The sequence below is a fragment of the Bidens hawaiensis genome, unplaced genomic scaffold (genome assembly GCF_021521415.1).
Source record: "Bidens hawaiensis isolate Kalapana, Puna unplaced genomic scaffold, B.hawaiensis_p1.1 tig00024867_1, whole genome shotgun sequence".
Lineage (NCBI taxonomy): Eukaryota > Viridiplantae > Streptophyta > Magnoliopsida > Asterales > Asteraceae > Bidens > Bidens hawaiensis.
In genome coordinates this window covers 276,489-298,155 of record NW_027493950.1, presented here as the reverse complement: position 1 = coordinate 298,155, position 21,667 = coordinate 276,489, and the positions used below count along the sequence as shown (strand labels likewise).

Genomic DNA, 21,667 nt, shown 5'->3' with positions numbered 1-21,667 from the left:
AAAAAGGTGTATTTAAATATTGTATATTATGGGATTAAGTTTTTCAATGATATGCATGAAATATTTTGATACACTTTTACTACGTATTTATATAATCAAAAAAAATTAAATCAATGTTGCAAGATTATTGATTTAATTTGTGTATATGCATATATATTTACGTGGATGGGGACTCATGATTCATGAAGATATGTATATATAAGATAGAGAGAGGTGTGGAGAGACATCTATCTGCCTGCAGCTGGTTAGCATCTGATACTTTGATTGAAACTTAAAGAGTTAAAGGCGACAATTATATCTCCATGCAAGCATATAGAGAACAATGTGTCAAGTCTATGCAGATCGCATCTACAACAATAATATATATCTTACTAGCTCTATTTATAGATATTATATGATTATATATGAATTTATGATTATGAAGCGTACGGTAGCTATAGCTAGTTATGTTTATGTAATTTCATTATCAGCATTCAATGCTCCTGTAAAGTCAACTTACTTAGAAACTGGTGTTGTTACATATTATAGACACACTTTTCCAAAAGTATGTCGTTGTTAGTTGATGTGTGGTATATCATTAGAGAAAATCGTTGATGCATGAAACATTTAATGTTCAGCATTTGACTACATGTTTGTGTTTGTGATTTGGAAAGTTAAAACGTCATGTTATTGTTATGTAAGCAGTGCATTTTAACTAATATATCATTTAGCAAAGGTGTTGTTATTTAACCAAATGTTAAAGAAAATGATTAGCTAAAATGGGGTGGACCTCATGTTTTTTAACCCTCTTGGGCGTTAAGGAAATGTCGAGCAGGAAGCAAAAGGGTTTGGCGCCGGGGAGGTGTTGTAGTTTGGTCATTGGTGGTAGGGGTATGCAAGAAACTAAAAAAACCGATCCGAAACCAAAAAAACCAATTAATCCAAATCGAAAAAATCGAACCGAAACAAAAACCGACGGTTTGGTTTTATGTTTTTGTAAAAGCCGCACTAATGGTTCGGTTTTGGTTTTGCATGTAAAACAAACCGAAAAAACCAAACCGAATTCCTAAATTTTTTTTTATATTTTATATAAGTAATTAATTTATAAGAATTTAATAAATATGTAACTTCAATATTATTGATCAAATGTATAATAGTCTATTATTTTGCAATTAACAAAATTATTTACACCTAAATTCATTATTTTTTGCCAACTTTTTTTTTAGGCATAAAATTTTCAAGCTCAAATGGAAAAAACCGAAAAAACCAAAACCGAAATACCGAAACCGAATGGTTTCAAAAACTCCAAAAACCGAAGTTTTGGTTTTCGGTTTGGTTTTAGCCAAAAACCGCACTGAACCGCACTACACACACCCCTAATTGATGGTTGGTTAACGGGTGAGATCGCATGGTTGGTGACTTGACATCTCTAACCACAACCACGTACAACACACGGTCTTGTAGTTAGCTGTGAATTAGGTACGTAATAATTTTTAAGAGGTGTTATCAGTGATTGTTTGGTTAAGTGTTTATGACTTGCAACTTGACAGTTAAATTGATACCATGGCATGCTACATACACATACACTTTGAGTGTTGAATATATTTCATACAACTTGGTGATGAAAAACACATATGATACGGACTTCCTTGATCCTTAAAGCATGACGTTTGTAGATAAGGAGAAAGTAGTTACGTACATGTTACATATCCTTCTTTAGTTAGCTTATATCATACGAATTGAATTGGGTATATAATTGTTGTTATTAATTGTTGTCATGTTTAGAAATCTGGTTGGTATGTGGAAATAGAATAGACGAAGGAATGGGTGAATGGAATGGACCATGAAAAATATAGAACATCACCATTCCATTGGCTAGCTTGGTTATCATGCGAAAATGAAATGAATCTTAATTTATTAGGAAATGAAGGAATACGATACAAATGTGGTGGTGGTTGTGGCGATGGCGGACATAGGTGGTGGTGCCCAGTGGTGGCGGCGGCTGAAGGTGGTGACGCTAATAGTGACTAAGGTGTTGGTGTTGGTGTTGGTGATGGTGATGGTGGCCGATGGTGATGAAGGAATGAATGGGACAAAAAAAAGAAAAAAAAGGGAGGGTACGTAGGCAAAGGAATGATTTTGGGGTGACTATAGGAATGAGATTTTTTTTTTTTTATAGAATATGTGATTTTATTTTATTGACAGGTATATATATTTTTCATTCTCTCAAAATAATTCATTTCATTCCGTTATGATTCTTGTATACTAAACAGTTTTTCTAATATGTTAAATAATATATATTATAACATTTTTTGTTATAGTAAGTAGGTCAAGATATATGTGTTTAAAAACTTATTATAATATTAAATATGGTATGAAACAAGCCTAATAGCTAGAGGATATGAGAAAGAGATATATGAAAAAAGGTATGTTTCATTAATACGATGTGTAATATAATTTAGTTACAATGAGATGTAGATAACTTGAAGAAAAAGAACATAATTATTTGTATTAGGTATTGATAACACATAATATATACTTCTAACATTCCCCATTGGTTGTCAAATTAATATGCTTGGAGTTGTTGTCTTGTTAAAAACCTTGTTAGAAAAACTCAGTAGGACAAAATCACAGCTAAGGGAAAAAGAGTGTAGCACGTATCGTCTCCCATTCATTTAGATATCCTTTAAAATGGTAAGTATCGATGTTATGTGAGAATAGCCCTAAAATTTTGTAGTTAAATCATTTCGTCCCTTGACATGTGAATCCTTAAGTTGAACAATGTTGCACGATCTTCACGTGAAAACTTCTACTAACTCATATCGTGAACATATAGAATTGTATCCATGCATGACCTTATTGTGTTTCTCTGTATCAACAAGACTTACAATACGATGACGTGATCCAACTGCAAAAGCACTTCGTACTGATAATGTGTTATGAAACAAGCCTAGTAGCTAAAGAATACGAGAAATAGACATAGGGGAAATAGATGTTTCATTAATAAGGTGTGTAATACAATGAGGTGCAATGAGATGTATATATACGAGAAGATAACTTTGAGAAAAGATATAATCTATATTATGTGTTGATAACAACATAACATATATATCTATAAGAGAATAATAATTGTAGTGTGTTTCTAACTGAAAAAATCAACACATGAGAGTATGTTGAGTTTAGAGAAAGAATCACCGCAACGCTTTGACTAATATTTAGAGTAACCTCTTTCTGTAAAAAGGAGATTACAAAATCTTTTATTGTTTTGAAAAGTAATTTTAAGGGTGAACGTTATGGAACAAAAAGACTAAACGGTGTGTAGCTGACGTGGAAAAGCGATATCGCGCGAGAACAATGTGCCCACCTCTAGGTATTGCAAAAAGCAAGCCGAAGCAAGAAGCGCATCTCAGTTGAATAGTATATCCTAATGAAAAAATCTTAATATTATTTGCGGGGATCTTTTTTCTTTTTTTTTTTTGAAGGGGGGGGGGGGTAATGAGTGGTTGAATATACAAAAATAGTTAAGTTATATAAAATAATATGTATACAATTCATTATTATGTGATTTTATCAATGAGTTAAGAAAAAAAGTCGTAGGGGTATTTGGAATTTCTTATTTTTACCTTCTTATAACTTATAGCAATAAGTTTATAAGTTAAAAGTTTGTAACTTATCAACTTATCCTTTTACATAATAAGTCATCTCAAACACATTTTTTTAACTTTTCGTAAATTATAAAAAGGTAAAAATAAGAAATCTCAAAAATACAAAAAGTTAAAAGAAAGGAAAAGAGAAAAAAGTATGTTGGGCCATTTTATACCTGAATTTCATCTTATCATTATCTTATTGTCCTCTTTAATTTTCACTGTATACGCTATATCTAACTTTTCAATTTTATCATAGGTGTCACCTTATGTTTTATTGTTGAGTGTGGATGATCATTGATTCATTGCATTAACATCACCATGCAATATAACAATTTGTCCATTCCCGGTATATACATCAATGCTATCAAACATTCCTAAAATGCAATGTTTCGTGCGTCTCATACAATTGTTGAATGTCATTTCACATGATGCACACACACATTGTCTCTTGTAAAATTTAATGGCACCTTTCAGACTTTATATTTACTTTGATATGAAGTTTTCTTAAGCATCTTCATACACTCATCCCATGAGTCGGAGATGGTGTCGTATGTTATTTGACGAAGTTCGGCTGTGGACTTTTGTAAAGGATCAAAATCCGTCTACCTCTCACATCCCATGCTAATTTGAAAAATGTTCTCTCTCTACTGTCTAAACATTATGTCGCTATATATGACATTCTTGGTAAAGTAGTCACACACCAAATGGTTACTTGCAACTTTGTGATCTCGGTTTAAAGCAACTCATCTTATATATTGAACGTGAACTTTCAACTTTAATAATATAAATTTTTGTTGCAATTGTTACAAATGTTGTGATAAAAAGCGTGTGAATAAAAATCCGAAGATGAATTTATCTTTTAGTTATCAAGAGTTTTAGAAATACTGAAATGTAAATAGGATAGCACTATTGTATTTTATAAATGTAAAATAAGAAATGACCATTCAACAATGATCATGAACCGTTGTCCTTCAATTGCACGCGACACCATCATCCCTATATGGATACCACCCAATGGAAGCACCAAGTGCAACGTTCCCCGTGGATTGTGATTTGTGGCTCGATTCGACTAGGGTGTGCATGAAACTGAAAAAACCGTTCCAAAATCGAAAAAACCAAACATAAATTAACAAACCCAAACAAAAATCGGCGGTCTAGTTTTATCTTTTCGTAAAAAACAAACTTTCGGTTCAGTTTCGTTTGCATGTAACTAAGGGGTTGTTTGGCAACCTTATGCCGAGCCATTAAAAGGTATGGTCAATTAAGAGGTAGTCTCTCAATCGGTCAACATGCCTTTAAAATTTAGTCGTAGAAATCTTCATGAAACATCATGTGGTGTATTTTAAATGAATCAAACACAATCTAACTATCTATATAATTGCCTATCATAAAATCTTAGGTGTCGCTCTCAGGTTGTCCCTCCCATTCTCTAAAGCCACCAGATTGCTTGATTTATAAATAGAGGCTTTTTATGCATTTGACCCGAATTCGCGGGTATGGGCCTCACCAAACCCGGATAGTCTTTAAATGGGTTATAACATCTCATATATTTGTAAAAAAATTCATAAGCAAATAATAATTTTCACGGGTCATGGGTCTCACCAAACCCGGATAACCCTTAAATGGGTTATAACATCTCATTTATTTGTGAGATACCCCTTAATTATCATAGAATAATTTTCACGGGTTATGTGTTTTACCAAACTCTAATGGCTCTCAAATGGGTTATAAGATCTTATTTATTGACGTTTTATTATCAAACTCTAATTTAATTTATTTGCTTTACATGTTCTTCGTTGCTGGTCTATCATCTCCATCTTCTGTTAACTTTCGATACTACCCACCATCGTCAACTACATCAACGTCTCTTTTTTTATTAGACAAATATTTGTGTTCGTGTTTGTACATTTAAAAAAATCTAGATGCTCGTGTTCGTTTATGTATGTTCGTTAAAAATCTAAAAAACCTAAACATCTCAACTGATAAAACCCCAAACGTTAAAAAAATATAATAGCAAACTAATATATATGTAATAAATTAAAACAAAACTACGTTAAAAATAAAATAAATCATCGTAAAATAGAAAACGATTAAAAAAAGACTTTAAATAAACTCCCATAACACGGGAGGATCAAACTAGTTTATCTATAAACCGAGCATCCTTTAAAACTAAAAAAGCATTTGTAGTTATAATAAATTAATAATACATATTCAAGATAAAATTTTGAAATCCTTGCACAAACATTTACATATTATTTCCTAAAGTTTTATTTAGTTATACAAATGGTATCTCACACACCTATTTACATATAGCGCCCCCAACTTTCATTTGTTTTCATAATTAAACTCACAACTCTTTAATACGACAACTCTCAAATTTCATTAATTACACAAATAACCCAACAATTTTATATTCTCCGCAACGCACGAGTTTAACTGATACCAAATGAGTTCTCACCTCATCTCCATCACCACATGCAGGTTTAACTGATACCGACCGCGTTTCATCCGCAATACGATTTTACCGATGCTAACCGATTCCCACCGTAACGCATGTGTTGCAAGCATCTAGCTATTTTAATTTTAAAGTAATTTATAATTGTTTAAAATCAATTAACTATTATCTAACATTTTCTTCTTTTTTTTTTTTGGCTCAATTTCACTATATTTTGTGTGTTTCGGCCGACCTTTTCTTTCAGCTCAAAATTGTCAAGCACAAATGACAACACCGAAGAAAGTCAAAAAAATAAAAAATCAAACTGAACCCAACCAAAAACCGAACCATCCCGCTAGAAGTGGGCAAATAAACCAGTTAACCAAACTGAAACTGAACCGGTTCGAAACCGAGTATGTAGAAGTCGGTTTAGAACTTATTGAAACCGTAGATTCGGAACCAGATTGTAATTTTCTCTACCAAAACAGTTAACCAAACCAAAACCAGTCAAAACCCAAACAATCATAACCCGAACCGAAACCAGTTGTAACCAAATCAAGAACCCGTTTTGACATGAACCGAAACCGATCCATAAACTGGAATGTTGTAATTTTCTCTACCAAAACAGTTAACCAAACCAAAACCAGTCAAAACCCAAACAATCATAACCCGAACCGAAACCAGTTGTAACCAAATCAAGAACCAGTTTTGACATGAACCGAAACCGATCCATAAACTGGAATGTGCACCTCTACACCCGGCTGGTGGTTTTGAAGCATCATGTGTTGAGCTGCTTCAAAACCCCTGTTTTAAACTCACTGCTTCACTCGAGCTAAACTCATCAATGGAACACTCACCGGCGATCAGACCATGGCGAACAGCCTTCTTAACCTTACGAGACGAGCTCCAGAACTCACCAACCACCGCCACTCTCATTCACCTCCTCAACACTTTAATATTATCCAAATCTGAAACCCTAATACCTGCAATACCCAATTTACCCGTCCATGAGGTACAATTAACACCAAATTAGTTATCTTTTTTGATCTGGGTTTTGTAATTGGTTGCATATCAAATGTGGGTTTTGGTTTCTGGTTACAAATTAGTTATTTTTTTGATCTGGGTTTTGTTATTGGTTGGATATCTAATGTGGGTTTTGGTTTCTGGTTACAAATTAGTTATCTTTATGATCTGGGTTTTGTTATTGGTTGTATATCTAATGTGGGTTTTGGTTATAGGTTACATCTGATGCATTGTTTCTTGTGGAATTGGCTGGGAGTGTTTTGGGTTCCGGGAGTGATGATGATGCGGTTCGGGTGCTGGTGCGGTTATCGGATTTGGTAAGTGTTTGAATTGGTTGTATTGAGGAGTGATTAGAATTAAAAGATTGTAAAAATTGCAAAAATTGCGATGAATTTAAGTTACTAATTTGTTACTTTTGATAGAGGTGGTTAGTATTCAAACTGGACTCGAAATTCGATTCGAATTGAATATGAATTTCAAGGTTCGGTTTTGGTTTTCAACAATTTGAGTTCGGTTCAAGTTGATTACAGCAATGGAATGTTGAATCGAATACGAAAGTATGATTTTCAATTCGATTCGAAATTCGAATTTAAAGAATGCATTATACACACATATTTATAAAAAAAATGAAAAATAATAATTACAGAAGTATTTTAAGTTCTAAAGACTATGAACATGTAACTGGACGTTACCACTTTACAGAGTATTTAGGATGTATTGAATGTTGTAACTTTGAAAGGTTTATTTGCTTTATACACTGGTATTTTAAATAACTTAAAATCTGTACCTTTTCTTTTACTGAATTTGAATCGAGTCCATTCAAATAACACTCAAATTTCAAACCCAAATCGAATTTTGAATTGCCTTTTCTGAATTCGAATCGAATTTGTCGAATCAATTTCGAAGCTATAAAATGTTTTGAGTTACATACTTATTAAATTATATTATAACTTGCTTATAATAAAAAATAAAAAATGAAAATCTATGAATTTAGTTCGGTTTGGGTTTTTTGGTTTCTATTTTATGCAAAACCGAAACCAAACCGTTGGTTTTTGTTTCGGTTTCGGTTTCGGTTTCTTGCACACCTGTCATGTCTGTTTATATATAATTGTTTTTAGGAAACCAAATGAAGTACACATATATTCATTTGTCAATAGCACAATATGATTGTATTTTTCCTAATTTGAATTGCACTCTGTTCAGTTTTTCATATTCATTGATGATAATTGTGATTGAATCCTATAGTTGACTTGTACACTATGCGTGTGATTTGTTTTTCTCGGTTCAGATCCAGAACTTCAGCCGTCTTATTAATTTCAAGATGACATCATCAACTTGGGCTCTTGTCCTTCACACCTTTGGAGGAATGGTGGAAACGTTCCTCGGTGCAGCCGGAGTGAAGAGAGATAACGCTGCTGAATTTGAGGCCACAAAACAACTGTTAGACACCGTTAGGTTTGTTTTTATATAACCTTGGATATGTTAATCTTATAATCTTGAATATTTTTGCTTAAAGCAACTTTCTTTACAGGTCTCTTGTTGATGTAAATCAAAGAACTATCACATTATCCGACAATGTGCAACTGTTGGAATTTCTTCTCAAAACCGTCTCGGTCTCTCAAAATGTTCTAGCTTCATGCTTTTCGGGTAATATTCAGGGGTACCCTCTTGACCATCGGAAGATAATTTTTCAGAAAAATAGTTTATGGGAAATTCAGACAACCGCTTTTACCATGATTAGTGACGTTTTCTCAAGAGTCGGGACTTCCTTACCAGCCCGTCATTGGCAATCAACCGTTGATGTATGCATTTTCTATCACATATTCACATAGTTGACAAATTAATATTATTTTTATGTTAGGTTATGTTTGGTTATTAAAATGTATGTGTTTTTTGTATTAGGTGTTTAGAAATATTATGGATGCATTGGCAAGTAAAGGTCTGCTTGTGGAAAACAATGTAATGGATAGGTAGTTAAAACAAGTCCTTTTCTTTTTTTTTTTTGATTTTAATAATCCCAGCTTAATGCAGTTGGCTGATAATAATCCCAACTTTGAAATTAATTGTCGCTGATCCCAACTTTAACACTATTTGTCTTCATTGGACCTTCGTTAAACAAAAACTTAACGACGTTAAGTTTTTTTCAAATTTCAAAATGATATTTTAGGGCTTTTGATCAGAATGAGAATGCTAGTCGATTGATGTAAAACTTACCTCCAAACGGTGGTCCAAAGTCCAAACGACTAAAGGATGCTTCGATTTCGGTGTTAATTAAAAAAAATCAAGTTGTTTGAAACGCTGTTTCGAGTTAAGTTTTACATTAATCGATTTGTATTCTCATTCCTATCAAAAGCCCTAAAACATGAATTTGAAATTTGGAAAAAACTTAACGTCGTTAAATTTTTTTTTAACAGAGGTCCAATTAAAACAAATAGTGTGAAAGTTGGGACCAATGACAACTATTTTCAAAGTTGGGATTATTATTGGCCAACTGCATTAAGTTGGGATTATTAAAATCCAATTTTTCTTTTTTTTTTTTTTAAATTCATACTTTAATTTTATCTGTAAGTGAAATATTAAATAAAATATTGTATTTTTCTGCAGATTTTATACTTCGGTTTTGCAATGCCTGCATTTGGTTTTAATAAATGCAAAAGGATCGATTCAGGACCATGTAATATACCATTCGGATTTAATTTGAATTAATTATTATTTTTACATTCAAGACCATCTATTTAATTTTAACAAGTTTATGTATTCTTACAGGTTGCCGGTTTTGTAGCTGCACTGAGGATGTTCTTTAATTACGGGCTTACTAACAAGCCACAGACTGTCTACAAGGAGTTTAGGACCACAAGCCTTAATTCTCAGTCAGCTGAATCAAATAGCGGTGCATACGTGCCTCCACACGCGCGTAAAAAGAACCAAGGGAATGATGGCATGTCATCTGATTCTGATTTAAGTGATACTGATGGATCGGTTAAAGGCACGAGCAATTTCAGGAGCTCTAAAGTTAGAGTGGCTGCAATAGTTTGCATACAGGTATTATAGTGCTTTTGCTGGTTTGAACAAAATATACGTGCCATAAGGCTATGTGTAGTGGAGGGGCTACAAAATGGGGCGTTTTGCGCCATGTGGCGCCCAATCAGCAAAGGGGTGGTTTTTCTTTTAGTGGTGTGGTAGCCCTATATATATATATATACACATATATATCACAACTGCATGTCGCCCCCCCCCCCCCCAAATCGTCCCTTTGTCGCCGGGGGGGGGGGGGGGTCTCGGCCCAAATCCCATTTGCCGCCCCTTTGTCACCCACCACTACACACACCCTAATATCATTGTGTATTTTAAATGACATTATATTTCAATTCCGTAAAAGGATCTTTGCCGGTCTGATCCCAAATCATTTACTGCTCAATGGACTATACTTTTGCCTTCTAGTGATGTGCTGCAAGCAAGGTAAAAGATGATGCTTTTATAGTTTTATTATCGAATTCGTAATTATTATTATTATTTTTTAATTCCATTTGGTTTGATGATTTGCTACATGACAGGAGGTATGACGCAAACCTTATGACATGTTTGCTATTTGATCCATATCTCAAGGTATTAATGTCGGTTTTATAAATTTATATTCGTATTATGTTTCTGATATAAATCATAATTTTTCAGGCACGTATTGCATCTGCATCTACTTTGGCGACCATGTTAGAGGGGCCCGCATCTGTTTTCCTCCAGGTGGCAGAATACAAGGAATCTACAAAACTGGGATCTTTTACCGCTCTTTCGAGCTCTCTTGGTCAGATCTTAATGCAGCTTCACACAGGTAAAATGACTCTTTTGCCCTCATGGTTTTAAAACTTTCTATACTTCTGTTCTTCATTGTTGTTTTCTTGTAGGTATCCTGTATTTAATCAAAAATGAAAAGAATAGCGGATTCCTCACCTCCTTGTTCAAGATTCTCACCCTTCTAATCTCATGTACACCGTAAGCATTCTTTTCATTTCTAGCTCACAGTTTTGTAAATTAGAGCATGATTAGCAGCTGAAAGTTACTGTGCTATATTATTATTAACAGATACTCAAGAATGCCCGATGAGTTGTTGCTTACGGTTATCGTAAACCTTCACCAGAGGATAATTGAGGGATTTTCTATTCATAATGATCAATCTGGATTACTGGTCAGTGTTCTATTGTCATGCAATCTGCATTTTGTTCTGTAAAAGACGGTACTTTGTTTTGATTCAGGTTTATAAATAAAATTGTTGCAGGCAGCTTTAAGTTGCTTGACAGACGCTTTATCTGTCTCGCCTTCTTCTATCAAAGTTAATGAAATGTTTGTGGCAGAAATATCTAAAGGTAGATATCATAATTTTTGTATAGTTTTTAGTCAAAATTCTCTAACAAGCAGGGCTGTAAACGAATTGAACCGAACCGGATGAGACCTTGTTCGTGTTCGTCCGTTAAGCTTTTGTCGGACAAATGGACGGTTCATGAACGCTCCACCGAATGAAAATTTGTGTCTGTGTTCGTTTATTAAGGAATTGAGTTTGTTCATGTTCGTTCGTGTCCATTATTTAATATTGTAAACAGACGCAAACGGACACTTATGAACACTATCGGACACAAACGGACGATAACGGAGGCTAACGGACACTAATGGGCAGACAAACATAAAACGCCCCTAACTGGCAAATGAGCATAAATGACACTAACGGGCAAACGAACATTAACGATTACATATAGTATAATAATTAAAGCCACACAAATTCAACCACAAATCCGGAATTACACCCAAAATATCCAAAAAATAAAACTTCACAGTATACATAGTAATCAAAACACAATTGTTTACATAGTAAAACAAATAAATAAAAATACTAATAGTAAATTATTAATACATGAACCTAACCGGATGGACGTAAACGAACACATTACCGAACGTTCACACACACTATTGAACGAACGTGGCCTCTGTTTGTGTTCATTCATTAAACTTACCGGATACAATTTCTCTGTTTATGTTTGTTCATTTATCAAACGGACGAACATAAACGAACTTCCTGCCGAGCGGTTTGCTTACAGTCCTGCTAACAAGTATTCTGTTGTAGGTCTTAATAATGATAAAGCATGTTCGGGTCTTCTTTCTACCTTGCTTTATTATTCTCAGCCAGCTACAAGCCCGACAGTTAGCCTCGAGGCTCTGCAGGTGATGCTGCATTTATTATATAATTCATATAGTTATTTCAGTTTATTGCAATCTAGCACATATTTAAAAAATAATCTACATACTATTTTTGTATCAGGTTCTTAAATATGTGGCACATAATTACCCAAACATAATGGTTCTATGCTGGAAACAGTTCTCGTCTATCATCTGCGACTTTTTAGATCCTTCTGGCCCGTCAAGGGCAGGACCAGTAAATTCCGGGACAAGTGGCGAAAAAGTTTTAACCAGTGCAATCAAGGTGAAGTTTTTTTTTTTTTTTTTTAATAAATTTTGGCTAAACTATTTTGTTACTAACTTCAGCTGCTAGATGAATGTCTCCGGGCTATATCTGGATTTAAAGGAACCGAAGATCTTTCTGATGATAAATTACTTAACAGTCCTTTTACATATGATTACATCAAAGTTAAAACTATATCATCAGCTCCATCGTATGTGCTGGAAGGACAAACAGTGGCTAGTGATGATAATAATAATAATAATCCAGTAGGTCCGTCTGGCAGCCAGCAATGGCGTGAAGCTATCGATAGACAATTGTCATCGACTCTGTTTCATAGTTCAGCCATGGTTTGTTATTTTCGTTGTTTTTAATAGATTTTATGTTTATAGATGTAATCTTACATTTCATATTCTTTTTGAAAGGTGAGGGCTGCATCAGTGATGTGTTTTGCAGGAATAACATCTAGTGTTTTTTATTCTCTTCCGGAAAACAAACAGGATCGGATTATCACTTATTCTGTAAGATTCTAATAAAGTTATCTTATTTAAAAACCTTTAATATTAGTATATAACTATTTTTGTTGGTTAAAATAATCTGTAGATAAATGCTGCTTCAAATGATGAGGTGCCATCAGTAAGATCTGCTGCCTGTCGTGCAATTGGTGTCATTGCGTGTTTTCCACAAGCTTTAAAAAGGTAAGCTTTTTTTTTTTTAAAGATTTTAAAATTATCATGTTGGATTTGAAGTTTAAAAAATGAATATTGATATCGTCTGATTGTATAGTGTTGAGATCCTTGGCAAGTTTATAAATGCTGCTGAACTCAATAGCCATCATTCTTTAGTCCCGGTAATCTTTTTTTTATTAAATATTTTACGCCTTTTTCTTTAGATATTTATGGTTTTTCATACCTACCCGTCTTTAGGTTCGAATTGCAGCCTCATGGGCTTTGGCTAACTTATGTGATTCTCTTCGCCATTCTGTCGATAGGTCTACCTTAGCAAGGTCCTATGTAGGTGTGTATCAAGTTTTCCGTTGACTGTTGACCGTTGACCATTCTTATTTTTATAAACTAAGTTTATCTATAATGTGATAGATTTGATGGATTGCTCTAAGATGGTTTCTCTATTAATTAATTGTTCTCTGCGGCTTACAAGGGATGGAGATAAGGTAAATAACATAAAAAAACTGTCCTTTTGTTGTATTTTTCTGCCATATAATTTCCTTCATTTATATAACTAGGATCAAGGACCCCGCGCTTCGCACGGGACCGTTAAATCGAACAAAAAACATAACTAAAAATGTTAAAACCATAAACTCGCTGCAAGTCGACGCAAAGTCAGTCTGTATCAAGTTACGACATTGAAACTAAACAAAAGAAATAAATCGGTCAATGCCAAAATGCAACAAATTATCTATGTAGAACCAAAAAACCGGCACGTTACCGCTGAGAACCCATACAAATTCGGTTAGTATCAACAGTTCCAACACAAATTCGCAAACATATATTAGTAAGCCAATAAATATATTTTAAAGGCGAGGTATCAAACATTGAAACATGGATATAAAACCGTGCGATGATAGGATATTTTAAATCGTGAAAAAAGTTTCGGTCATTATAAAGACGAACTATATAAAATATGAAAGCAAAGTTTAAGAAAATCGTTTAACCAGCAAACAAAACATGTAAAGCCTACACTTGCCCAAGTTTTGTTTTTAAAAATATAGTTTGTTAAATATTTAGTTAGTTGTAAAAAAAATTAAAATAAAGAAAATAAATACCATTATTTTTATTTATGGAATTATGGTTAATGATTTAGTAGTTATAATAATTAATAAAATATTAAAATATTGAATAGTAAATGAATAGTAGATATGTGAGGGGGGGAGAAAATCCTCTATTTAATATATATAATAATTTTGTGTTATAATTTATCAGATAAAAGCAAATGCTGTTAGAGCACTTGGTAACTTGTCAAGATTTGTTCCATGTTCAAGCCAAGATGTTAATGACACGTCTTCAACTTCATTTCTGCAACTAACTCGGGAAGATTCATCGTGGTTGGAAAGAATGGTGCAGGCTTTTCTTTCTTGTGTTACAACCGGGAATGTGAAGGTATATGTTAAACCTATTTTACTTGTGTTTTTTATTTGGATTATAAATTATTAACTTATTAAGTATGAGCATTAATGAACTATAACAGGTACAATGGAACGTTTGTCACGCGTTAAGCAACTTATTTCTTAATGAGACATTAAAACTGCAAGATACAGATTGGTAAGAAACTCAAAACTTACTTTTACGATAACTATTAAAAGACATAATTACAAATTTTGTCCATTAAATATGCGATTTATGGATCAGGTCCTTTAAAAAGTTTATTTGTGTGCGGTGTTCTTTATATGACAAAATACATTCGCTTTTTGTCCTTTACACTAACTGTCATCCAAAAACTCAGTTAAATCCAAACATGCCAAGACTTAATGGGGGTTTTTGTTTAACATATTTTATTTAGTTTCATTTTATTTAGTTTCTTTTTCTAATAATATATTTAATTTGTTTTTTAATTATAAATACTTAAATAGTATGTGTAAAAAGACTTAAATGTCCTCACATGCCAAGACTTAACGGGGGTTTTGGATGCCAGTTAGTCAAAAGGACGAAAATCAAACAAACATGCCATGCAAAGGACACCGTCTGCAAATAAACTTTTAAATGACCTGATTCATAAATTGCATATGTTTAAAGGACAAAATTTGTAATTCTGTTCTATTAAAAAGACTGTCATGAATCACAACTAATGTTATTGTTTTTTCACTCTTTTTTTGCTAAGGGCTCCTTCGGTTTTTAGTATTCTTTTACTTCTGCTTCGTGATTCTTCTAATTTCAAGATAAGAATACAAGCTGCAGCTGCATTGGCTACCCCGCCAACAATATTGCGTGAGTTCATATTTCGTAAAACTGTCAAAAGTTCAAAACCAACCAACCCGAAGCAAATTAGTCGGTTCAATGGTTTCATGTTTCTTATATGTTTTTTTTATATAGATTATGGAAAGTCATACTCGGATGTTGTTCAAGGGGTCCTTCACACGCTCGAAAATCTTGGTTCCGACCGAATGTTTGCTCCTTCAAGTTTCAAATATAGAGTTGCACTTGAAAAGCAGGTTCGTTTTTCGCCCACTTTACTCGTCTATAATAATATTAATAAGAAACATGATCAAATACATTTTATTCTTAACATGAAAACAGTGAGAACCAATTTGTTGTTATCATTATGTTTATTTTTATAGGTGTTTGCTGTTATTTTTTGTTCGTATTTGCTAATTTTCGATTATGAGACGTTATAAGTATTTGTTGTTTTATATTTTGTTGTTATTATTAGATTTTTTTCTTTTGTTGTTATAAGTATTTGCTGTTCTTGATTTTGATTCTTTTGTTGTAATTTTTAGGTTTTTTTCTTTGTTATTATAAATAATTGTTTATATAGATTGGTATTGTAGCTGGTATTGTTTCTTTCGTTCTCTTTTTTTTATAAATTAGTATTATTTTATTCTTACTTTCCCCATATTAATAATATCTATTAAGCTTTTTTCACTTTACTATACACAGTTAACATCAACCATGTTGCACGTGCTCGGGCTTGCTTCGGGATCTCTTGATCACCCTGTATATGATTTCCTTATTAAGGTAATTTTCTCATCTACATTAATCTCTCCAAATTATATATATATATATATATATATATATATATATATATATAGGATCAGGATCATGTGAGAACCATTTTGAACCACAAAAAACCAAAAAAAAAAAATCATAAAACCAAAAAAAACGCAAAAATGAAAAAAGTAAAAAAACCAAAATTCTTATTTGCCATCCCGGTTTCATAAAAAAAAACCGTCTCGGTTTAGCTAAATTATACATCTATGTATAATATGTGTATATATGTACATACATGTTTTTTTTATAAACATATGTACAATTTAAGGTAAATGATAATGTACATATGCGTACATTACGTAATCAGAGATTAAATAATTATACACATGTGTATAATACGATTTTTTTTGTGAAACCGGAATGAAATATAAGAATTTTGGTTTTTTTACTTTTTAAAATTTTTTGTTTTTTTTTTGCTTTATAATTTTTTTAAATATTTTTGTTAAAGGTTTTTATTAAATATTTTTAGTGATCCAACTTAGGATCCTTATATATATAAATGTATTGTTAGGTTTTAAGGCTCTCGATTTGTTTGCAGAAAGCGTCGTTTCTTGAAGACTGGCTTAAGGCGTTGTGTTCATCTTTCGTGAATCAATTTGAAGCCGGACATGAGTTGGATCAAACGCATGAGAGGAATCAACCCGAAGCTGAACATGACTTTAACTTGAACCAAAAGAAAGAGGTGATTAATAAGGCGATAAAGTCGCTTGTTAAGGTATACGAAGGCAGAAACAACCAAGCCGTGGCTCGAAGGTTTGACAAATTGGCGAACGATATGTTGTAGAATAATACTTATGTTGTACATTAACAAATTTTGACAAACCATGTAAAACCCAAATAGTTAAAATAGTTACCTAACAAAGATTACATTCACATATATCATCATCATAATCAGTATATCCCACCAATAACAAAACTATGGTAGGGTCTTAGGGGGGTAATATGTAGACCGCCTTACATCTACTCTTTAGGAATAGAGAGGTTGCTTCCGGTGAGACCCCTGACTCGATAGTAGTTTTGCATCAAGCCTTGGGCATAACGCACATAACACTCAACCATTGAGACATCGCCGATTGGTGCATGTACCATTGTCTTTCGGCTATCAACGCCACCACATGATGCCTGATTAACCTTCCGCCACTTTTGACGTTATTTTCACGATATTAGTAAAATAACGTCAAAATTAGTATACTTTTACTTTTGCCCACCCGAGGGTTCACACATATACACAATATTACATTCACATATATAATAACTTTAAACAAACATGTTACATGCACGTTACACGTCTATGCGCGTTCTTTTATTACAACAATCGACACGAAAAGCAAACCATAAATAGTACATAAAATCACACATTGGTTCATAGAGTTCATAGAGACATGAGAAAACACATTCACATCCCATTTTATTATCATCACACCACACAGGAAATTAAACATATCTTACATACCGATACCACGACCGGGACATTTAACCATTCAACGACGGAAGCTTCGAGCAGAACGTGGCTCCTCGCCCTCCCCCGCTTGAAGTTTGACCAATGTGTACACCCCGGCTCCAGCCAGCGCCCCGAGTGTAGGTGCCAACAGATAGACCCATAAAACCGTGTAGTTCCCTGCTGCGACCGCTGGACCTAGCGTGCGCACCGGGTTCATTGAACCACCACTCGATTTCCTACCATAACGTTACAATATTATCATTTAATCAACGGTCGATAATCGTAGCATTACTAATATATATAAATTAGAACTTTTGTGTTGCAAGTGCCCTATCGGGCCATTTGGCGGCACCGTATTAGTCCGTGATTTTGTGTGTGTTTTATTTAGTCAGTTACCATAACAAACGTGAGGGAAACCGACCAAATGTTATTTTTTTTTTTGTTTTAATTGCGGTACCATAATGAAGCTGACTGAAACCAACCAAATTCGAGTAGACTCACCGCCTCAACGCTTGTGACTGAAACCACTCAGGTTTTATCAACGCGCAATTTCACCCCCCCCCCCAAATTAGCTGCAGTATCATAACAAGCGTAATCAAGACTGACCGAATTAGTGCCAAAATACTGCCACAATTCCCGAGACCGATAACGCTTGTATTTTACACCCCCCGGGTTCGCCAACCAAATAAACATCGTTTTAAATATTTTGTTTTGTTATATGTTAGTCTTTTTATATGCTAATCTGACAAATTATTTTTTTGGGCTTTAACGCTCAAACTTTACCAATGACGTCTGTACCCTAACGCACGTAACCGATATTTACTAATTTCGCGTCGACTCATCGGGTTTTACTAACGCCCGGGTTTCAACGCTAGGGTTTTTTCAGCTGCCCCAGGCGGGTAGAAGAACTAGTTACATATTAAAAGAAAAAGACTCGGTTTACTCACCCGGCAACAAGAATGTTAAGCATAACCGTAGCTCCAACCGCAATACCTACCAATTCTCCCACCTAATAACCGCATCCACCAATGAGATTAAATCTTAAAAAAATTTTAAAACCGAGTAGAGGTGGCAATTGTGACCCATTGGGTTGTATTAAAATGTATATAATTGGTCAAACTAAAAAAGAAAAATGATTGAAACCTGTCAAAACGGGTTGACATTTCTCGAGGTTTTTTTATTTTTTATTTTTTTTATGGAACGAGAAAAACGGAGGAAACATTTTAGTATTTTACTTTTTAAGTTTTTGATTTATATTTCGAGTTATGATTTTTTAATTTTTTTTTAATGAGGGGTTTTTGAAATTTCTTCTGTTTTTCTCGTTCCATTAAAAAAAATAAAAAAACAAAAAACTCGAGAAATGTCAGCCCGTTTCAATCATTTTCTTTATATAGTTTGACCCATTCTGATCCATTATACACATTTTAATACAACCCAATGGGTCACAATTGCCCCCCTAAAACCGAGCAAGCAGGCTATACTTACAGCACGTGTATCAGTAGCAACCGCAGTGACAACAAACAGGAGATTAAAAGTGATCAAGAACTCAAGCGCAAACGCTTGACCCATGCTAACAGAAGGAACCGTAACACCACCCGACATGAACGGATGAAAGACGCCTTTGAGAGCAAATGAAGCACAAATGGAGGCTGACACTTGAGCCAAGATGTAGGCGGGGACGTGGGCCCACGGAAAGTGACGCAATGCTGCGAATGCGATAGTGAGGGACGGGTTCAAATGCGCTCCCGAGATATGACCAGTTGATAATATTATTATCATCACTGCTAGCCCTGCACATGCTGCATTCCCTATAAGTGTCTCGGATCCTGCATACTTTTCGTTCACTATTGGTCCAGACGTCGCTGCGAATATTAATATAAACGTTCCCACGAATTCCGCTCCCAACTGAAAACACATTAAATTAAATCATAAAACGTTTTCATAAATGGGGAACTGTCCCCATTTAGGGGTGTTCATCTGTTCGGTTTAAAACTAAATAAACTGAACAGATGAACACTGTCCCCATTTAAGGGTGTTCATCTGTTCAGTTTAAAACTAAATAAAAAACTAAATAAACTGAACAGATGAACACTGTCCCCATTTAAGGGTGTTCATCTGTTCAGTTTAAAACTAAATAAAAAACTAAATAAACTGAACAGATGAACACCCTTAAATGGGGACAGTGTTCATCTGTTCAGTTTATTTAGTTTTTTATTTAGTTTTAAACTGAACAGATAACACCCTTATAAATAAAAATAATGAAACAGCATGTACCTTTCGGGTAAGTGAGATATCCGGAGTAGGGAGATCCGTAAAGCAAGTATTCGGTCCACCCCACGTTGGCGTGCAACGAGATATCGATTTCCGGTCATACGAAAGCGAGTCAACTCGCAGAGACGTAAACAATGGACCACCTGGCGTTCCAGGTGTCGCCGGGGCAGATACTGGTTCGCCCCCCTCCATTTTCGACAAATTCGTTTTTTTTTTCTTAAAAATCTATGCAACTAACTTAACCACAATTTTTTTAAAAAAAAATTTGTTTTTTTTTTCAATAATAGAATCTGAAGATTAGTAACAAAAACCTTACATAATTTGTAGATTTTTATAAAGTTATCGTTACACAATCGCCTGTAACCGATCCAGATCGAAACTAGATCCTTTGTATTAAATTTTTTTTTTGTTTTTTTAGAATAACAAATGTTACAAATCTATGGAAACTTGGCCAAGTTACATACTGTGTAGATTTTTATAAATGTTGTACTAAGGAAGACAAGATATATCTATAGCCAGGATAAACAACTTAACTAGACAAAACAAATATAGAGTTTCAAAACAACAATCATATGATCAATGAATATTAAAAGTTGACAATAACAAAGTTACATATAAGTATATAACATATATATATGCTTACATAGGTTTTGTGAAAGTATGATAATATGATATGATGAATGAAGATGAAGTGAACCAACGCAATTGAAGTTGAAGAAGAATGAGAGTATAAATAATAATGTAAAGGAGCTGAAAAAGAGAGAGTTAATAATAAAGTCAACTCTTTTGCTATCAACTTCACAACCTATAGTTTTTTTTTTTAATGATGCATACATCACAAGCAGTCAGATTCCTACTGTTACACAGCAGTCTTTGCTATGGTGGTAAGGCTGAGGGGTGTGGGGGGCGCGAGAGGGGGCGTGAGTGGGGGCGCCAGCCAATAATATTGTGACGTGTGGCAGAGAGAGAAACTTGATAAGATGGGTGTTGGTAGTGGTGATAGCGCCCCGGGCCATGGTGTGGAGGGGCGCGAGAGGGGGCGCGAGCGGTTTATTTTTTTATTTTTTTATAAATGTATTAAAAAAACGTATTATTAAAAAAACAAGAAATTATTTAAAAAAACACACATTAATTAAAAAAACACATTAATATATAAAAAAAAATAAAAGTACTAAAGAAAAACATTATTCTTATTATTCGGCTTCGTCTTCTTCGATCAACCTCTTCCGGATACGTTCCTTTTGTTTTTCCATCAGCATTTGGTCGACCGGATTTAGGTGGCTGAAGTCTCTTGCAAGGAAGTCCAAATCTCTCATTCTTTTTTTTTTCCTTTTTGTCAGTAGAGACCACCTCCATGGTTTTGTTGAATTTATTGAGAGATTCAACAAGATCGTTGATGTTTACGGCTTCCCCCTCAGCCGGTTTTTTCCCCCTGGCGTCCCTTCCCAATGGCCGCCTCCTCGGCGGTGAAGACGTTTCCTCCCCCGCAACGTTTTGGTCGAATCCAACCCGGCAATCCGACCCGGTGGTGTGGTGCTCGCGCCCCGGGGCGCAACCGCCTCGCCACTTGCGCCCTTTCTCGCGCTCCGCACCCCTCAGCCTAATGGTTGGTTGCCTGGTGATTAAGAAAACCTTTTTTTTATTTTATTTGAGTGACAACTTTAATTATTTAGTATTAACAAATAACAACTCCAGTTATAATTCACA

The 21,667-nt window shown here is 34.2% G+C and overlaps 2 protein-coding genes across 3 annotated transcripts; one reads left to right on the top strand and one right to left on the bottom strand.

The window, feature by feature from the left end:
* Positions 1-6,892: 6,892 nt before the first annotated feature.
* On the top strand, positions 6,893-17,136 carry LOC143570298 (uncharacterized). 2 transcript variants are annotated; one of them, XM_077055982.1, is made up of 27 exons: positions 6,893-7,072; positions 7,299-7,400; positions 8,372-8,538; positions 8,615-8,885; positions 8,986-9,053; positions 9,688-9,757; positions 9,850-10,125; positions 10,463-10,542; positions 10,638-10,689; positions 10,756-10,909; positions 10,983-11,070; positions 11,161-11,263; positions 11,354-11,441; positions 12,194-12,291; positions 12,389-12,550; positions 12,613-12,876; positions 12,952-13,047; positions 13,130-13,224; positions 13,313-13,376; positions 13,453-13,543; positions 13,624-13,697; positions 14,467-14,643; positions 14,732-14,805; positions 15,362-15,468; positions 15,574-15,692; positions 16,138-16,215; positions 16,787-17,136. In XM_077055982.1, exons 1-27 carry the CDS (start codon positions 6,905-6,907, stop codon positions 17,030-17,032), a joined length of 3,432 nt encoding a protein of 1,143 aa, XP_076912097.1. In that variant the 5' UTR covers positions 6,893-6,904; the 3' UTR covers positions 17,033-17,136. The 2 variants fall into 2 exon arrangements, with proteins under 2 accessions (XP_076912097.1, XP_076912098.1); XM_077055983.1 differs by lacking the exons at positions 6,893-7,072; positions 7,299-7,400; positions 8,372-8,538 and having other exon boundaries at positions 8,637-8,730; positions 8,825-8,885.
* A 339-nt stretch (positions 17,137-17,475) lies between these two features.
* LOC143570297 (putative aquaporin NIP5-1) lies at positions 17,476-20,497 on the bottom strand. The gene is made up of 4 exons (XM_077055981.1): positions 19,964-20,497; positions 19,175-19,594; positions 18,637-18,698; positions 17,476-17,925 (listed from the first exon to the last, which is right to left on the bottom strand). Exons 1-4 carry the CDS (start codon positions 20,150-20,152, stop codon positions 17,730-17,732), a joined length of 867 nt encoding a protein of 288 aa, XP_076912096.1. The 5' UTR covers positions 20,153-20,497; the 3' UTR covers positions 17,476-17,729.
* Between the last annotated feature and the right edge of the window lie 1,170 nt (positions 20,498-21,667).

Excerpts from the sequence above, each read along its gene's own strand:
- LOC143570298 (XM_077055982.1), top strand. The coding sequence starts at position 6,905 with ATGGAACACTCACCGGCGATCAGACCATGGCGAACAGCCTTCTTAACC. Across the intron at positions 7,401-8,371 it reads TGGTGCGGTTATCGGATTTG|ATCCAGAACTTCAGCCGTCT; the intron begins GTAAGTGTTTGA and ends TTCTCGGTTCAG. Across the intron at positions 14,806-15,361 it reads AAACTGCAAGATACAGATTG|GGCTCCTTCGGTTTTTAGTA; the intron begins GTAAGAAACTCA and ends TTTTTTGCTAAG.
- LOC143570297 (XM_077055981.1), bottom strand. The coding sequence starts at position 20,152 with ATGGAGGGGGGCGAACCAGTATCTGCCCCGGCGACACCTGGAACGCCA. Across the intron at positions 19,595-19,963 it reads ATATCTCACTTACCCGAAAG|TTGGGAGCGGAATTCGTGGG; the intron begins GTACATGCTGTT and ends ATGTGTTTTCAG. Across the intron at positions 17,926-18,636 it reads CTTAACATTCTTGTTGCCGG|GAAATCGAGTGGTGGTTCAA; the intron begins GTGAGTAAACCG and ends ACGTTATGGTAG.